The sequence below is a fragment of the Bufo bufo genome, chromosome 1 (genome assembly GCF_905171765.1).
Source record: "Bufo bufo chromosome 1, aBufBuf1.1, whole genome shotgun sequence".
In the NCBI taxonomy this organism is placed as follows: domain Eukaryota; kingdom Metazoa; phylum Chordata; class Amphibia; order Anura; family Bufonidae; genus Bufo; species Bufo bufo.
The window spans coordinates 805,643,082-805,663,529 of NC_053389.1; the positions used below are offsets into that span (position 1 = coordinate 805,643,082).

Genomic DNA, 20,448 nt, shown 5'->3' on the forward strand with positions numbered 1-20,448 from the left:
AGGCTAGAGGATGTATGGTCAGTATAGTCACACATCTAAAGTTTCGTTCCACTCCAACAACTCCTTCTTGGTGCGGTATTTTTATCAATGAGTGTGCGTTATATACTGTATACAGTAGTGGAGAAGAGGTAAATTACTGATCTGCTGCCTTATAATAGTCTCCTGGAAGAAGAAACAAGATGCAACCACAGAGTCTATAAATAATGGACCGTTCCCACCATTTATATACAGTGTTGTCCTCGCTCATGTATGTTTAGGAACATTTCTTCTCGACGAGTACAAATGCCAGACATTTAGGAAGTATTTTAATCCTGGGAAGCATGGGAAGTCCTGGTCCCATGGGGTTGTCTCCATGAGATGTGAGAGCCAGTGAGTTGCAGCTGGTGGCCATAAGCATCAAAAAGTTATAGTCATCTCCCACCTGGGGCTTTCCAACCACTGTAAAACTACAACTCCCATCATGCCCTGATAGCCAATGACCCCATATAAAATATCTGGTTTTCGTCAATGCCTATAAAGCTGTCTAAAAGATCACCCTCAACACAGATACAGCCTTCCAATATTCTTTGTGTTTCATTCCTCATCATTTTCAAGACCTCTGCTTGCTCTCAGGCAACTGAAAGGTCTTGTCTTGAGCCAGAAGAACCTTTGCTGCTAACAGGGCGAGGAAGACGCTTGTATATGCTGAAACCATAACAGGTTAAGCACCTTTGGGTGATGTAAGGAAGAATGTTTCCATCCTCTAACAGCAAGCAGAGATTTTGTAAATGATGAGGAACTTACACATTGAAGGGACAGTTGCAAAAAATGTCTTGCAATACCAGACACTACCATACATATGAGGGGATCTGTTTCTGAGATAAAAACAGAGCCTACCTTAGATGATCACTCACCTCTTCGGAAAGTGGATCCCTAGGATCTGAATGGTAAATCCAATGGCCATGAGGACGATGAGGACGAAACCCAGGATTTGTATCCTGCAGACTTGATTTACCCTCATTCTCCTGTAGGGGGCATAAAAGAGGCTTACGTCAGATCAATGGGGTCATAATTATTGTGATTATATCTGCTATAGGATCCTGCTCAGCTTTGCTTCCCTTGAGTATCTTGTAACATCCAGAGCTCCATTTTTCTGATACACTGCTCCAAATCCTCTACATAGACATCAGTGACATACCTACCATAGAGGTTGATGACATGACGGGAGGGGAGGGGAAGTAAGCACTGAACTGCTTTTCCAGTTTCTGACATACTGTAGATTCACTGCCATTTCCATCAACTGCCACTAGGGGGAGCTGCATAGCAAATCTACCGCTTTCATTGATTTTAACAGTAACTGTATAAATTCCTATGCACTGAGCTCCCCCTAGTGGTGACTGGAGAAAGTCAGTTTTATAAATATTTATTATATAAGATTTATCCATGTATTTATGCCAGTTGTCTTATCTCAATGCGCCGCCGCATGAGGTGCAGGCTTTGTCATAAATTAAATGGATTAACCGACATCTCCGACAGCCCCCCCCATGTGCCGGGCCCCTCACAGGAAATATACTTACCCCGCTCCCTGCACCGCCGCTGCTGCTTCTCCCTGTACACGGATAAAAACATCCGGAGCAGCCAATGGCAGGCGGGGACAAGCCTCCCCAGCATCACCCGCAATGTAAATTGGCTGGGGCCGATAATCCTGCCCACAACATGCCACGCCCCCTTTGCAGAAATTAGGGCGACGTAAAAATGTCATTTGCATGGAAATTTTTACGCAAATCGTGTTTAAAAAGTCTGGGTTTGTGGCTTTTTGACGCCAGTTTCTTGACTTATGGGCTTGATAAATGACCCCTGTGGTGTTCAGAATGAGCACCATATTTACAGAGCAGTCCCACAAAGAAAAATGTGATTTTTTTAAAATTACTTTTCTTCCTATAAATAAATAAAAATATATGTAAATTTGTCACAAATCTGTGAAGTCATGCTTTACGTTCATTGTTCCCTGGGGATGTTTGACACCTGTGTACTGAGGGAGAGGAGGAGGCCGACAGAGTTTTGCCCTGATAGACATAAAGAATTACATTTTGTCATTCAGTCGTCACCACTAGAGGGAGCTCTGTATCAGAAAATCAAGAGCTCAGTCCAGTAGAGCTGGAGAAATCCATCACGTAAGTGCTGAATGTTGGTCCTAAAAACAAAATGTTGATTAAAAAAAAGTGGATGTGCACTTTATGGGTATTTTTCAGAAAAAAAATCTGCTGCAGAATTGTATCCAATAGACAATCCTCCGCGAGCAAAGCACATAGCAGCACACACTTGCCGTAATAGTTTGTTACAGTGTGTCACCACAAGTAGCATGTATCCTCTCTTCCTACTCCCAACTCAGCTTTTTACAACTTCACATAGGATTTGCCAGATGCAAATTTTTTTTTTTTTTTTGTGAATTTCCCCCCCAAAATAAGATAATTTTTGGAGGATGGAGAGGAAAGCTTTGTGTGAACCTCTGCGAAGAGGTGGGAAGGGATGTAACTCCAAGGCCTCATGCACACGAACATATTTTATTTCCGTGTCCGTTCCGTTTTTTTGCCGACTGTATACGAAACCATTCATTTCAATAGGTCCGCAAAAAAAAAAACCTGAAGTTACTCTGTGTGCATTCCGTTTCCGTATGTCCGTATTTCCGTTCCGCCAAAAAATAGAACATGTCCTATTATTGTCCGCATTACGGACAAGGATAGGACTGTTCTATTGGGGGGCAGCTGTTCAGTTACGCAAAATACAGAGTGTACACGGATGTCATTTTTTTTTTTTGCAGATCCGTTTTTTGTGGACCGCAAAATACATACGGTCGTGTGCATGAGACCTAAGGCGACACACATGACTGATGTGATGGGATGCGAGGGCTAAGCTTCAGGGTGGGGCAGTCAGGACTCTTAACGAGGTGACTTAGGATGGAGCCGGTTACTCATTGACAAGTTTAATAGCAAAGTGACATACAGTGCGCAGCCTTGTGACATATTTTATAAGACCCCCCTCCCCCCCGCTCCATGTAGGACATCAGTCTCGCTTGAGAACAAGCTCTTGTCCCGCTCTCAAGTGTCCTCCTTCTCGTCGTCTTAGTCTCTTGTAACTAGGTTTCATCATGAGGACGACTTTTAATAAGCTCTTTCCCTGGAGAATGAACGTCTTTGTACTGCAGATGACCTTTCTAAGTGCCACTTGTGGAGAGATGTTTAACTCCTTCAGCCACTGTATGGAAGGGGCTGCTGCAGTGAGCCGAAACTGGTCATTTAAGACCCTCAGATCCGCTATCTGTGAAGTTAGGCAGAGGGATGCGGCTCCCTTCTACCCCCACAGTGAAATCGCAGGGCTCAGATCGCTGCTGAAGCTTTCCAGGCCTATCGTGATAAGCTTCCTGCTAAGCTGTGCACGAGGAGGCACAGCTCAGGAGGGAGGATGTCAGAATCCTATTCGCCATAATAGAGCTCTATGATGGTGAATGGGACAAGGGATCAAGAGATTCTAGCCCCCAAGGTGAAGTTCACCCTTCAGTTATTTCCATTAGTTATTGTGCGACAAGACCAGTAGTGAAGCCTACTCAGAGATAAAGTATAATGGAAAGACTTCTACCTGTTCTGTGTTTTTGGCTCACAATAACGACTCATGCACACAAACACAATTTTTTTCCGTGGACGGAAATATAAAAAAAAGTTATGGCTGTCAGAAAATGCTATGCAAAGAAAATGTAGATTTTTTTTCAAAGTTTTTTACTTTTTTATTAGTAATAAAAAGAGCTGGTATCACCAGGCCTGTAATCGTATTGAGCGGCAGAATAAGGACATCACGTCATTCCTAGCACACAGTCAACACCATAATATCAAAACCCAAAAAACCCTTGTCAGAATTGCGAGTTTTTTTCAGTTTAATCCTACAAATATTTTTTTTTTTTTAGTTTTCCAGTACAAGACATGGTAAATGATACGGTGACATTAAAAATTACAACTTATCCCGCAAAAAAATAAGCCCTCATATGGCTATATGAACGGAAGAATATAAGTTATGGATATTAGAATGTGGGGACAGAAAAAACGAAAATGCAAAGACAAAACATGGGCTCGATAGGGCTAACCAAAAGTCAGGTTGTTACAGGCCACAGCCACCCTTGAGTGGATTTCACTACCTACTCTGTTCAAAAAGGGTGTGGGGCTTATCCACCAACATACCTCCAACTTACCTCTTCCCATGGTTAAATAATGACTGTAAAAATACATTTTGTTCTCTTATCACCCTTAAAAATATTGAGAATAGGTGAATTTTGCCTGCAGTGATAAATAACATCCCTGGTGGACTAGGGCCCTGCTGGGCTATTATAGTCTGGAGGTTAACAATAACATCATTGGCGGGGTATCATAGTGAAGGGGTTAACAATAACATCCCTGGTGGGCTATGAAAATATCAAGACTAACATCCCTGCTGGACTGTCATAGTGAAGAGGTTAAGGATAACATCCCTGGTGGGCTATCATGGTGAAGGGGTTAAGGATAACATCCCTGGTGGGCTATCATGGTGAAGGGGTTACCGATAACATCCCTGGTGGGCTAGAGCAGTGAAAAGGTTTAGACTAACATCCCTTCTGGACTGTCATAAGAGGTAGCAGATGAAGCAGAGGCGAAATGCGCGTCGACCTGCGCTGCTCTGTATACCCCCAATCATGTCTTGCGGTATGTATCGTACATAATAATTTGGCAACTTGTGGCAAATTTTGGTCACATTGTTTTTGGCCTTCCTGACCAGGCTGTGGGTGGTGTTTCTTTTTTTTTTTTTTTTTTTTTTTTTGGGGGGGGGGGGGTCTTCTTTTTACTTTTCTTTTTTATTATAGTATAGACTATCTCTGATATTGGTGGGATCAAAGGGCCTATCATTTTATCCTTTTGGATTAGGTGCCAATGGTTTTTAATGCTTTGCTCAATTTTCTTATGCTGTGCATTATAAGGCGGTATTATGCGGAATTTGTTATCATCGATGAGCTTGTCAGCCCTCTCTTGGTTGGTTTCAAAGAGAAGAGGGCTGACAAGCTCATCGATGATAACAAATTCCGCATAATACCGCCTTATAATGCACAGCATAAGAAAATTGAGCAAAGCATTAAAAACCATTGGCACCTAATCCAAAAGGATAAAATGATAGGCCCTTTGATCCCACCAATATCAGAGATAGTCTATACGAAGGCCCCCAACCTGGGTCTGAAAATAGCACCATCTATTAAAAAGCAGACAAGAGAAACGGGTTCCATTAATAAATGGTTAAATAGGAGCGGGTTCTATACACTGCGTGCAGAATTATTAGGCAAATGAGTATTTTGACCACATCATCCTCTTTATGCATGTTGTCTTACTCCAAGCTGTATAGGCTCGAAAGCCTACTACCAATTAAGCATATTAGGTGATGTGCATCTCTGTAATGAGAAGGGGTGTGGTCTAATGACATCAACACCCTATATTAGGTGTGCATAATTATTAGGCAACTTCCTTTCCTTTGGCAAAATGGGTCAAAAGAAGGACTTGACAGGCTCAGAAAAGTCAAAAATAGTGAGATATCTTGCAGAGGGATGCAGCACTCTTAAAATTGCAAAGCTTCTGAAGCGTGATCATCGAACAATCAAGCGTTTCATTCAAAATAGTCAACAGGGTCGCAAGAAGCGTGTGGAAAAACCAAGGCGCAAAATAACTGCCCATGAACTGAGAAAAGTCAAGCGTGCAGCTGCCAAGATGTCACTTGCCACCAGTTTGGCCATATTTCAGAGCTGCAACATCACTGGAGTGCCCAAAAGCACAAGGTGTGCAATACTCAGAGACATGGCCAAGGTAAGAAAGGCTGAAAGACGACCACCACTGAACAAGACACACAAGCTGAAACGTCAAGACTGGGCCAAGAAATATCTCAAGACTGATTTTTCTAAGGTTTTATGGACTGATGAAATGAGAGTGAGTCTTGATGGGCCAGATGGATGGGCCCGTGGCTGGATTGGTAAAGGGCAGAGAGCTCCAGTCCGACTCAGACGCCAGCAAGGTGGAGGTGGAGTACTGGTTTGGGCTGGTATCATCAAAGATGAGCTTGTGGGGCCTTTTCGGGTTGAGGATGGAGTCAAGCTCAACTCCCAGTCCTACTGCCAGTTTCTGGAAGACACCTTCTTCAAGCAGTGGTACAGGAAGAAGTCTGCATCCTTCAAGAAAAACATGATTTTCATGCAGGACAATGCTCCATCACACGCGTCCAAGTACTCCACAGCGTGGCTGGCAAGAAAGGGTATAAAAGAAGAAAATCTAATGACATGGCCTCCTTGTTCACCTGATCTGAACCCCATTGAGAACCTGTGGTCCATCATCAAATGTGAGATTTACAAGGAGGGAAAACAGTACACCTCTCTGAACAGTGTCTGGGAGGTTGTGGTTGCTGCTGCACGCAATGTTGATGGTGAACAGATCAAAACACTGACAGAATCCATGGATGGCAGGCTTTTGAGTGTCCTTGCAAAGAAAGGTGGCTATATTGGTCACTGATTTGTTTTTGTTTTGTTTTTGAATGTCAGAAATGTATATTTGTGAATGTTGAGATGTTATATTGGTTTCACTGGTAAAAATAAATAATTGAAATGGGTATATATTTGTTTTTTGTTAAGTTGCCTAATAATTATGCACAGTAATAGTCACCTGCACACACAGATATCCCCCTAAAATAGCTAAAACTAAAAACAAACTAAAAACTACTTCCAAAAATATTCAGCTTTGATATTAATGAGTTTTTTGGGTTCATTGAGAACATGGTTGTTGTTCAATAATAAAATTAATCCTCAAAAATACAACTTGCCTAATAACTCTGCACTCCCTGTAGATGCGGGTGTTGCGTTAACTGTAGGAATACGTCTTTTGCAAAAAAGACTACACGAGTGAGCTCAACACAAAACACGTTCTCAGATGAGATAAAGAATCTTCTTACATGTAACCGCTCAAACGTCATCTATATTATCGAATGCTCATGTGCTAAACAATACATGGGCAGGACTAAAAGACCTCTAAAAACATAGAAATAATATTAAAAAGGGCTATGAAAAACATGTACTATCCAAACATTTTAAAACGACACATAATCAAGATCCGAAGACTCTAACATTCGCAGCTTTCGAACAGATAGAGCGCCATTGGAGGGGAGGGTAACCACATTGCCCGAATGTCTAGGGCTGAGTCTAGAAGGATTTTCGAATTCGGCAGTTTGGCTCCAGCCGGGCTAAATGCCGAATTGGAAATATTTGGCTTCCTGTGATGGGTTGGACGTAGTGTTGAGCGAACTTCTGTTTTAAGTTCGGCGTCTAAAGTTCGGCTTCCGGTTAGCGGAGAATCCCGATATGGATTCCGAATTCCGTTGTGGTCTGTGGTAGCGGAATCAATAATCGGCCATTATTGATTCCGCTACCACGGACCACAACGGAATTCGGAATCCATATCGGGATCCTCCGCTAACCGGAAGTCGAACTTTAGACGCCGAACTTAAAACAGAAGTTCGCTTAACACTAGTTGGACGCCTTCGGCCCACGAGGGGTACTAGTCGGGCTGTTTAGCAGCGCTATGACCCCTCCTGAGCTGGGGGTCTCCACCCCTATTCCATCTATTCCATCCATCAACCTATACCCTCTACTTACCCGAACCGTCCAAGGCAATGACCCCCACCGGTGCTAGGATACTGTCTACTAAGGGAGCCAGGATATTTGATTTCCAGTTCTCCCCTGTCCGAAACTATCTCTGCGCCACTCTCCAATTGTACTATGTATATATATATATGTAGGCATATATCCTGCAGTTGACGTCACGTTAAAATTACTGAATATTTTATTTTTTATTTTATATTTTATATACTTTTAGACCTATAACAGATGCCCATTATATATAATCTATTTAATATATTTTTAAATACACTAATAAATATTTTTTAATAAACTAATGTTTAACATACAAATTTTTATATTTAATATCACCACCTAACTGAAGGGTATATATAGACTAGCTGATATAATAATGATATAATACTTATGATAGTAGGAATAAGTTGCCATAGGACTTCTCTATAGACTTTTTATATCCATTCTATAGACCAGGGATCAGCAACCTTCGGCACTCCAGCTGTTGTGAAACTACAATTCCCAGCATGCTCCATTCCTTTCTATGATAGTTCTTAGAAGAGCAGAGCAAGTATGCATGCTGGGAGTTGTAGTTTCACAACAACTGGAGTGCCGGAGGTTGCCTACCCCTGCTATAGACTGTAGCAGACCCTATATACTTTATCTTACATGCAGTTATGTGCTCTTGGAAATACACTGCTCAAAAAAATAAAGGGAACACTTAAACAACACAATGTAACTCCAAGTCAATGACACTTCTGTGAAATCAAACTGTCCACTTAGGAAGCAACACTGAGTGACAATCAATTTCACATGCTGTTGTGCAAATGGGATAGACAACAGGTGGAAATTATAGGCAATTAGCAAGACACCCCCAATAAAGGAGTGGTTCTGCAGGTGGTGACCACAGACAACTTCTCAGTTCCTATGCTTCCTGGCTGATGTTTTGGTCACTTTTGAATGCTGGCGGTGCTTTTACTCTAGTGGTAGCATGAGACGGAGTCTACAACCCACACAAGTGGCTCAGGTAGTGCAGCTTATCCAGGATGGCACATCAATGCGAGCTGTGGCAAGAAGGTTTGCTGTGTCTGTCAGCGTAGTGTCCAGAGCATGGAGGCGCTACCAGGAGACAGGCCAGTACATCAGGAGACGTGGAGGAGGCCGTAGGAGGGCAACAACCCAGCAGCAGGACCGCTACCTTCGCCTTTGTGCAAGGAGGAACAGGAGGAGCACTGCCAGAGCCCTGCAAAATGACCTCCAGCAAACCACAAATGTGCATGTGTCTGCTCAAACGGTCAGAAACAGACTCCATGAGGGTGATATGAGGGCCCGACGTCCATAGGTGGGGGTTGTGCTTACAGCCCAACACCGTGCAGGACGTTTTGCATTTGCCAGAGAACACCAAGATTGGCAAATTCGCCACTGGTGCCCTGTGCTCTTCACAGATGAAAGCAGGTTCACACTGAGCACATGTGACAGACGTGACAGAGTCTGGAGATGCCGTGGAGAACGTTCTGCTGCCTGCAACATCCTCCAGCATGACCGGTTTGGCATTGGGTCAGTAATGGTGTGGGGTGGCATTTCTTTGGAGGGCCACACAGCCCTCCATGTGCTCGCCAGAGGTAGCCTGACTGCCATTAGGTACCGAGATGAGATCCTCAGACCCCTTGTGAGACCATATGCTGGTGCGGTTGGCCCTGGGTTCCTCCTAATGCAAGACAATGCTAGACCTTATGTGGCTGGAGTGTGTCAGCAGTTCCTGCAAGACCAAGGCATTGCTGCTATGGACTGGCCCGCCCGTTCCCCAGACCTGAATCCAATTGAACACATCTGGGGCATCATGTCTCGCTCTATCCACCAACGTCACGTTGCACCACAGACTGTCCAGGATTTGGCAGATGCTTTAGTCCAGGTCTGGGAGGAGATCCCTCAGGAGACCGTCCGCGACCTCATCAGGAGCATGCACAGGCGTTGTAGGGAGGTCATACAGGCACGTGGAGGCCACACACACTACTGAGCCTCATTTTGACTTGTTTTAAGGACATTACATCAAAGTTGGATCAGCCTGTAGCGTGTTTTTCCACTTTAATTTTGAGTGTGACTCCAAATCCAGACCTCCATGGGTTGAAAAATTTGATTTCCATTTTTTTATTTTTGTGTGATTTTGTTGTCAGCACATTCAACTATGTAAAGAACAAAGTATTTCAGAAGAATATTTAATTAATTCAGATCTAGGATGTGTTATTTTTGTGTTCCCTTTATTTTTTTGAGCAGTGTATATAATGTTGAAGGAGACATTATGCCATTTTATCCATATAAGATGATAATGCAACAAGTCACAACAAAAATGAAGTATGACCAATGTCTCTGATGAACTCAAGATTACATAAAACAAAAAAAAACCACGCATGTTTGCACAAAAAACCGCAGTTGAATCGCAGGAATACCGCAACATATGGAAAATTGTATCTGTGAAATCCAGATCTTCCCGATCCATCTCGGGTTTACTATAGAACCCCCTTTGGAAGCCAAAATGAATAAATAGCCGGCCAACGAGTCAGATCCAACAGAGCCACTGAGGAAGAAGGTGGATAACCTTCGAAACGCGTCTGGCGTGGAGGAATTGGACCTGACAATAAACCGGCTAATCGTTAACTGCAACAGTTTGCCATTTTATGCTGGATTAAAGAAAGCGCTTTCTAGGACAAAGGAATTAGGGCCTTTTGGCAGCCACCTACGGGTGAGATTGCACCAAAGACAGGTGGAGCACCCATTCTAATTAAGGAATCCAAGGTGAACCTGCAGTGGGACAGAGCAAGCATTTTAAAGCACTTCTACTCACAGCCGGACCTGATTAATCACAAGACCACACTCCGCAGGACTTTCACCTAGCAGTCAGGCAGCTTCTTCGTTTGCTGCCCAGGGGTAAAACCAACCCTGAACCTATACCACGTGGGACGCCACGGTGAGGACAGCAGAAAGTCTGTACGTGAGTTATAAACCAATTTTACTATATGTGCATATACTGCTGCTTTACTGCTTCATCGCATATATAGCGAATTATTGCCGCTGCCATCAAAGCCTGTTTTAACCAGAGATTTGCTGGACTGCTATATTGGGCAATATAGTACATTTCCTGGATCCAATATTGGAACATTAAGCCGATCTCCAGGAGCTTTTGCTACAATACTACTGAAAGACTGAGCTCTAGGAATAACTTAACTAGTTTTCTATTCATTTTATTGATATATTGTTTTGGTATCCCTTATTATTTGCACTCATGCACTTTTGTATTACTTTTTACAAACCGGATTCCAAAAAAGTTGGGACACTATACAAATAGTGAATAAAAACTGAATGCAATGATGTGGAGATGCCAACTTCTAATATTTTATTCAGAATAGAACATAAATCACGGAACAAAAGTTTAAACTGAGAAAATGTACCATTTTAAGGGAAAAATATGTTGAATCAGAATTTCATGGTGTCAACAAATCCCCAAAAAGTTGGGACAAGGCCATTTTCACCACTGTGTGGCATCTCCCCTTCTTCTTACAACACTCAACAGACGTCTGGGGACCGAGGAGACCAGTTTCTCAAGTTTAGAAATAGGAATGCTCTCCCATTCTTGTCTAATACAGGCCTCTAACTGTTCAATCGTCTTGGGCCTTCTTTGTTGCACCTTCCTCTTTATGATGCGCCAAATGTTCTCTATAGGTGAAAGATCTGGACTGCAGACTGGCCATTTCAGTACCCGGATCCTTCTCCTACGCAGCCATGATGTTGTGATTGATGCAGAATGTGGTCTGGCATTATCTTGTTGAATAATGCAGGGTCTTTCCTGAAAGAGATGACGTCTGGATGGGAGCATATGTTGTTCTAGAACCTGAATATATTTTTCTGCATTGATGGTGCCTTTCCAGACATGCAAGCTGCCCATGCCACACGCACTCATGCAACCCCATACCATCAGAGGTGCAGGCTTCTGAACTGAGCGTTGATAACAACTTGGGTTGTCCTTGTCCTCTTTGGTCCGGATGACATGGCGTCCCAGATTTCCAAAAAGAACTTCGAATCGTGACTCGTCTGACCACAGAACAGTCTTCCATTTTGCCACACTCCATTTTAAATGATCCCTGGCCCAGTGAAAACGCCTGAGCTTGTGGATCTTGCTTAGAAATGGCTTCTTCTTTGCACTGTAGAGTTTCAGCTGGCAACGGCGGATGGCACGGTGGATTGTGTTCACTGACAATGGTTTCTGGAAGTATTCCTGAGCCCATTCTGTGATTTCCTTTACAGTAGCATTCCTGTTTGTGGTGCAGTGTCGTTTAAGGGCCCGGAGATCACGGGCATCCAGTATGGTTTTACGGCCTTGACCCTTACGCACAGAGATTGTTCCAGATTCTCTGAATCTTCGGATGATGTTATGCACAGTTGATGATGATAGATGCAAAGTCTTTGCAATTTTTCGCTGGGTAACACCTTTCTGATATTGCTCCACTATCTTTCTGCGCAACATTGTGGGAATTGGTGATCCTCTACCCATCTTGGCTTCTGAGAGACACTGCCACTCTGAGAAGCTCTTTTTATACCCAATCATGTTGCCAATTGACCTAATTAGTGTTAATTGGTCTTCCAGCTCTTCGTTATGCTCAAATTTACTTTTTCCAGCCTCTTATTGCTACTTGTCCCAACTTTTTGGGGATTTGTTGACACCGTGAAATTTTGAATCAACGTATTTTTCCTCTAAAATGATACATTTACTCGGATTAAACGTTTGATCTGTCATCTACGTTCTATTACAAATAAAATATTGACATTTGCCATCTCCACATCATTGCATTCAGTTTTTATTCACAATTTGTTTAGTGTCCCAACTTTTTTGGAATCCGGTTTGTATTTGTGGAGATATAATCGGTATTGGCCACGGCTCTAACTAATTGAGCACAGTCAGCATTGTAGCCTGCATGCAGCCTGGTTAAACCTCTTGGCCGGAATATCAGGCCTCCAGCCCCCATCTATTAGCTATACCAGTGGATTGATACTTTATTATATATTTATATTTTATTATCTGCACTTTTAATAGGGTTTTAATCTGTTTAGGATATACTATTTTACATATGTATGGTGACCTCTATACTGTTATCAATAAACCAGTGTCACTTTGCTAACCTTGTGGTCCAGGTATAAGAGTGCCCATCCTTTCTATATTAAAAAATAACATCCCTGGTGGGCTTGGGCAGTAAAAAGTCCTTTCTGGGCTGTCATAGTGAAGAGGTTAAGCGTCATAGCAGAGGGGTAAATGATAACATCCCAGGTGTGCACAGGCAGTGAAGAGGTTAACAGTAACATCCCTTCTGTACTATCAGAGTGATAAAACTGATAATCACATCCCTGGTAGGCTAGGGAAGTGAAGTGGTTAACAGTAACATCCCTCCTGTTGGACTAGGGCAGTGAAGAAGTGAAGTGATGCTATCCCTGCTGTACTATCACAGGAAAGGAGTTGATATTACCATTCCTGGTGGTCTAGGGCAGTGAAGGGAATAGCGATCACATCCCTGGTTGCCTAGCGCTTTCAAGCAGATGATGATAACATCCTTGGTGGCCTAGGGCTTTCAAGCAGATGATGATAACATCCTTGGCGGCCTAGGGCTTTCAAGCAGATGATGATAACATCCTTGGCGGCCTAGGGCTTTCAAGCAGATGATGATAACATCCTTGGCGGCCTAGGGCTTTCAAGCAGATGATGATAACATCCCTGGCGGCCTAGGGCTTTCAAGCAGATGATGATAACATCCTTGGCGGCCTAGGGCTTTCAAGCAGATGATGATAACATCCTTGGCGGCCTAGGGCTTTCAAGCAGATGATGATAACATCCCTGGCGGCCTAGGGCTTTCAAGCAGATGATGATAACATCCTTGGCGGCCTAGGGCTTTCAAGCAGATGATGATAACATCCCTGGCGGCCTAGGGCTTTCAAGCAGATGATGATAACATCCCTGGCGGCCTAGGGCTTTCAAGCAGATGATGATAACATCCTTGGTGGCCTAGGGCTTTCAAGCAGATGATGATAACATCCTTGGTGGCCTAGGGCTTTCAAGCAGATGATGATAACATCCTTGGTGGCCTAGGGCTTTCAAGCAGATGATGATAACATCCTTGGTGGCCTAGGGCTTTCAAGCAGATGATGATAACATCCTTGGTGGCCTAGGGCTTTCAAGCAGATGATGATAACATCCCTGGTGGCCTAGGGCTTTCAAGCAGATGATGATAACATCCTTGGTGGCCTAGGGCTTTCAAGCAGATGATGATAACATCCTTGGTGGCCTAGGGCTTTCAAGCAGATGATGATAACATCCCTGGTGGCCTAGGGCTTTCAAGCAGATGATGATAACATCCTTGGTGGCCTAGGGCTTTCAAGCAGATGATGATAACATCCTTGGCGGCCTAGGGCTTTCAAGCACATGATGATAACATCCTTGGTGGCCTAGGGCTTTCAAGCAGATGATGATAACATACCTGGTGGGCTAGAATAGTCTGCCCAAGGGGTTTTATTCCTGCGAAGAGACTAACTGACCCTGTCCTCTTGTTTCTCCAGGTATAGACTCAAATGCTATGTCATCAACTATCACCGGGTGACATGAATGATTTGGTGTCACTGTAAGAGCAGATGGGACCTACCTCCACCGTGAGGTAACTCACCTCCAACGCTGTGAAGGTTACCAGCACCCATTTTGCATCCACTAGATACCAGGGACAATACAGGGCGATTCCAATGTTTGCATGCATAGCGGATAAAGGGCACGCCCTGCTCCTGTGGAGGGGCCTCTCAGATCTTCAGATCTTATCTCAATCAATTTAGGGACAACTGGAAGGCCCTGGTATAGTAGGAAAAGATATGCAGCGTGGATGGGCTGAGGGACATAGCCGTATGTAGAGAAATGACATCCCTATGTTTGGGGACATTAGAATCACCCAGTAGTATTAACCCACTAACCACCAGGGATTGTATTTATTAACCTCCAGACCACCAGAGACATTACTTATAAATCCACTGATTTATTAACCTCTAGCTGACCAGGGATTCACCACACTCAAGGTGTTCTCTAGAGCCATGTTTATCCAGTCTTCAGGACCCACCATGATTGGAGAATATCCTACAGAATAGCTAGCTGGGGTAAGTCCTGATGCATTGACACTAATCATATCACATGCTCAATACGAAGAAAATCCTGAAAACTTGACCAACAGGTGGGCCTCGAGGACTGGAGTTGAGGAACACCGCTCTCGAGAGCTCGCATTCTGTTCTACTAAACTCGACAAAACAGAACTCTGTAGTAAAATATTTCAGGAGATTAAGGCTGCGTTCACACGGGCCAGTATTCCGCGCGAATGCGATGCGTGAGGTGAACGCATTGCACCCGCACTGAATACCGACCCATTCATTTCTATGGGGCTGTTCAGATAAGCGGTGATTTTCACGCATCACTTGTGCGTTGCGTGAAAATCGCAGCATGCTCTATATTCTGCGTTTTTCACGCAACGCAGGCCCCACAGAAGTGAATGGGGTTGCGTGAAAATCGCAAGCATCCGCAAGCAAGTGCGGATGCGGTGCGATTTTCACGCACGGTTGCTAGGAGACGATCGGGATGGAGACCCGATCATTATTATTTCCCCTTATAACATGGTTATAAGGGAAAATAATAGCATTCTGAATACAGAATGCATAGTAAAACAGCGCTGGAGGGGTTAAAAAAAATAAAAACATTTTTAACTCACCTTAATCCACTTGCTCGTGCAGCCGGCATCTCCTTCTGTCTCCTTTGCTGAACAGGACCTGTGGTGACGTCACTCCGGTCATCACATGATCCATCACATGATCTTTCACCATGGTGATGGATCATGTGATGACCGGAGTGACGTCACCAAAGGTCCTTTACCTGTAATGAATGCTCACCACAGGTCCTGTTCAGCAAAGGAGACAGAAGGAGATGCCGGGCCGCGATCAAGTGGATTAAGGTGAGTATTTTTTTTTAACCCCTCCAGCCCTATTGTACTCAGTATTCAGAATGCTATTATTTTCCCTTATAACCATGTTATAAGGGGAAATAATACAATCTACAGAACATCGATCCCAAGCCCGAACTTCTGTGAAGAAGAAGTTCGGGTTTGGGTACCAAACATGTGCGATTTTTCTCACGCGCGTGCAAAACGCATTACAATGTTTTGCACTCGCGCGCAGGGCCGGCCTTTGGGGTGTGCGGGCTGTGCGGCCGCACAGGGCGCCATAGCAACAGGGGCGCCGGGCGGCCGACAGCTCACAATGTAATATGCGGCAGGCGAGGCGGCACTTGTGTTCTCCCTCGGGGCGGGCCCCCCGCCCCCTCCATCTCCCCCTCCCCTGTACTTAGCAGGGGGCGCCCGGCGCCCGTTGCAGTTTAAAAAAAAAAGTTGCATATATAAGTTTGGGCGGCCGGCGGCGCCCCTCATGCTGCGCCGCCTGAGCGGCTGAGGCTGAGCGCTTGCCGCTCTAAAGAATCCTGCCTGCGCCTGCTGTGTGCTGTTAATGTAGCGTGGCCGAGCTCTGTTCGATCCACGGTACAGGAGCTTTTGTTTCCTGTACCCGGCCGGACTGACAGGAAGTGCTCACTTAGTGTGCACTTCCTGTCAGTCCGGCCGGGTACAGGAAACAAATGCTCCTGTACCGCGGACCGAAGAGAGCTCGGCCACGCTACACTAGAGGTGGATGTGGGAGTAGAAAGAGAGTGACAAGGGGGAAGGGGGGGAGGAAATAATGAGAGTGACAAGGGGGGAGGGAGGGGAAATAATGAGAGTGACAAGGGGGGAGAGAGGGGAAATAATGAGAGTGACAAGGGGGGAGGGAGGGGAAATAATGAGAGTGAAAAGGGGGGAGGGAGGGGAAATAATGAGAGTGACAAGGGGGGAGGGAGGGGAAATAATGAGAGTGACAAGGGGGGAGGGAGGGGAAATAATGAGAGTGACAAGGGGGGAGGGAGGGGGGAAATAATGAGAGTGACAAGGGGGGAGGGAGGGGGGAAATAATGAGAGTGACAAGGGGGGAGGAGGGGGAAATAATGAGAGTGACAAGGGGGGAGGGAGGGGAAATAATGAGAGTGACAAGGGGGGAGGGAGGGGAAATAATGAGAGTGACAAGGGGGGAGGGAGGGGGGAAATAATGAGAGTGACAAGGGGGGAGGGAGGGGGGAAATAATGAGAGTGACAAGGGGGGAGGAGGGGGAAATAATGAGAGTGACAAGGGGGGAGGGAGGGGAAATAATGAGAGTGACAAGGGGGGAGGGAGGGGGGAAATAATGAGAGTGACAAGGGGGGAGGGGGGGGGGAAATAATGAGAGTGACAAGGGGGGAGGGGGGGGAATAATGAGAGTGACAAGGGGGAGGGAGGGGGGGAATAATGAGAGTGACAAGGGAGGGGGGGTGGAATAATGAGAGTGACAAGGGAGAGGGGGGGGATAATGAGAGTGACAAGGGAGGGGGGGGAATAATGAGAGTGACAAGGGGGGAGGGAGGGGAAATAATGAGAGTGACAAGGGGGGAGGGAGGGGAAATAATGAGAGTGACAAGGGGGGAGGGAGGGGAAATAATGAGAGTGACAAGGGGGGAGGGAGGGGGGAAATAATGAGAGTGACAAGGGGGGAGGGGGGGGGAAATAATGAGAGTGACAAGGGGGGAGGGGGGGGAATAATGAGAGTGACAAGGGGGAGGGAGGGGGGGAATAATGAGAGTGACAAGGGAGGGGGGGTGGAATAATGAGAGTGACAAGGGAGAGGGGGGGGATAATGAGAGTGACAAGGGAGGGGGGGAATAATGAGAGTGACAAGGAAGAGGGTGGGGAATAATGAGAGTGACAAGGGAGGGGGGGTGTGGAATAATGAGAGTGACAAGGAAGAGGGTGGGGAATAATGAGAGTGACAAGGGAGGGGGGGGTGTGGAATAATGAGAGTGACAAGGGAGAGGAGGGGGATAATGAGAGTGACAAGGGAGAGGGGGGGAATAATGAGAGTGACAAGGGAGGGGGGGTGGAATAATGAGAGTGACAAGGGAGAGGGGGGGAATAATGAGAGTGACAAGGGAGGGGGGGTGGAATAATGAGAGTGACAAGGGAGAGGGGGGGGGAATAATGAGAGTGACAAGGGAGAGGGGGGGAATAATGAGAGTGACAAGGGAGGGGGGGTGGAATAATGAGAGTGACAAGGGGGGGGGTAATGAGAGTGACAAGGGAGAGGGGGGGAATAATGAGAGTGACAAGGGAGGGGGGTGGAATAATGAGAGTGACAAGGGAGAGGGGGGGAATAATGAGAGTGACAAGGGGGGGTGGAATAATGAGAGTGACAAGGGAGAGGGGGGGGGGAATAATGAGAGTGACAAGGGAAGGGGGGGGGGGGGGAGAGTGACAAGGGAGGGAGGGGGGGGGGGTGAGAAGAGAGTGACAAGGGAGTCCCCAGAGCCAGACTGCAGCCAGAGTCCAGATCATCTTATTGTCCTGGTGGTAAGTAGACAATGCAATATGTTTATTATTTAATTGTTTAGTTATTAATACTACATTGGAAACTAATTTTCTCAGCTGGACACCGGCCGACACTGCGCATGCGCTGGGAGCCTCACCAGCGGTTAGGGTAGGGAAAAAGCACTGGCCCGTACGTAATTTTTCCCTTCCCTAACCGCTGGTGAGGCTCCCGGTGCATGCGCAGTGTCGGCCGGTGTTCAGCTGAGAACATCCATCCGATCACTGCGCCTGCGCATTGGCCCATAGTTTTTCCCTACCCTAACCGCCGGCGAGGCTCTTGGCGCATGCGCACTCTGCTGTGAAATTTCCCTAACCTGTCGTTGTGCGCCTGCGTGGCGCTGCACACCTCCTCACATCATGTCCGGTGCGACCGGAAGTGACGAGGGTAGGGAAATCTCACGAAGTAGGGAAATATAACATTACACCAGCCTTAGGGGTGTGTGGGCTGGTAACTACTTGGTTGGATAGTCAGCCAGCCTATGCCATGATGCCAGCAACAAGCAGTGGGTTTTTTTGGGGGGGAGGGGGGCGCCACAAGGTTAGCTCGCACAGGGCGCCTGAACACCTAAGGCCGGCCCTGCTCACGCGGAAAAATCGCGTGTTTTCCCGCAACGCACCCGCACCTTTTCCCGCAACGCCCGTGTGAACCCAGCCTAAGACTAAAACAGTTCTTCCAGGACAAGGAGGAGCAACCTGACTGGACACCTCCACCTGGCCATAATACCAGTTTAGACCAGTAGATTGACTCTTTTAGAAATGTGATACAGTCTACAATACTGGGCAGACATAAAAAAGAAACATTCAACATCAGCATGGAGGAAAGAAGGACAATCCATACCTTAAAAAAAAACAACAGATCACCATAAAACCTGAAGATAAAGGTGGTGCTATAGTCCTTTTGAACACTTTCGACTGTGTAAAAGAAGTACACCTACAACTTACCGACACAGGATACTACATTAAAAGGGAGGAAGACCCAACTCAAAAATATTTGAGAGAGTTGAAAAAGGTCATCAGAGATCTTCCTACAGGATCCACAAAGCTTTTAGACTTGGTTCCTGAGAATCCCAATAATGCTCTCCAAATACATTAACTGGGTAATCCAGGGAGGACGATCATCTCAGGTGTGGGAACCCTCAATGAAAAGGTCTCGGGATGGGTAGAGGGTCTCCTCAAACCATTGGTGAGGAATATAACAAGCTACAGTGAGCATTTATGTACACCAGGACACAGTGAAGAACACATGAAAGTAGTCCTATCAAATCTCAGAGATCACCCCAATTTAGAGTCCATACAACTTTCACTCCACTTATCTGTAAGATGGTTAAAGGGGTTATCCGAGTTAACTTAATTTCTCTCTATGGCTTTATTTCTCCTATACATTAGTTTTCCTAAATCACTTGCAGTACCTATCTTGTGCCGTTTCTCTGCTACACTAAACAGTCATGTGACCGCCCACGTCATCAGCTGTGACGTTCCGTTTACATGGAGCTCTCTGCTTGTCGGAGTGACTAAGCCATGTAAACGGAACGTCATCAGCCTTGGCCACGCCCCCACCTCTCTGGATTACAGTCCGTGCGGCTGTGAGTTGATCGCGCATGCGCGATCCTCACTTGTGCCGCGGCTACCTCCAAGTTCCTCCCTGCGGCTAATAGCTGATCCAATGGTATAAAATATTCTAACCCCCAGGCGTTCCCATGGTGACGGGGACGCTTGCCTGGTTAGAATATACCATCGGATCTGGGTTTTTCGAGCTCAGTGAGATCGTAAAAAACTCAAATCCGATGGTATATTCTAACCCCCAAGCGTTCCCATGGTGACAGGGACGCTTGCCTGGGGGTTAGAATATACAGGGCGCTGTAGTGAGCTCTTTACTTGGATTATTACAGGATATCTCTTACTTTGTCTTAGCTCTGTACTCCGGTAATAGCAGAGCAGGCAGTTCGGGGGGCGGCGCTCACTCACTGTCACTGACGTCACGCGCCTGCTCCTCCCACTAGGCGGAGCAGGCGCGTGACGTCAGTGAGTGAACGCCGCCTGCACTGCCTGCTGTTGTTACCGGAGCTAAGCCAAAGTAAGAGTCAGAGACTCAGAGATTTCAAAATAATAAGAAAATAGCTCTGCATTGAGAAATGAAGTGACTAATTAGTTTATTAATATACTGCTGCTGTGAGCGTCGGGGAGGGGGATCTGTGGATGGCACTGTAGGGGGATCTGTGGTGTTGTGGATGGCAGGCAGTGCCATC

The 20,448-nt window shown here is 45.8% G+C and overlaps 1 protein-coding gene across 2 annotated transcripts in view; it reads right to left on the reverse strand.

Annotated features, from left to right (window-relative positions):
• Positions 1-20,448, reverse strand: part of GAL3ST4 (galactose-3-O-sulfotransferase 4) — a 57,339-nt gene that overhangs the window by 19,718 nt on the left and 17,173 nt on the right. For both annotated transcript variants that reach the window (XM_040415162.1, XM_040415161.1), the window contains one exon: positions 894-1,004. In XM_040415162.1, the coding sequence (XP_040271096.1) occupies positions 894-1,000 (107 nt within the window). In that variant the 5' untranslated portion in view covers positions 1,001-1,004. The remainder of the gene's footprint in view (positions 1-893; positions 1,005-20,448) is intronic.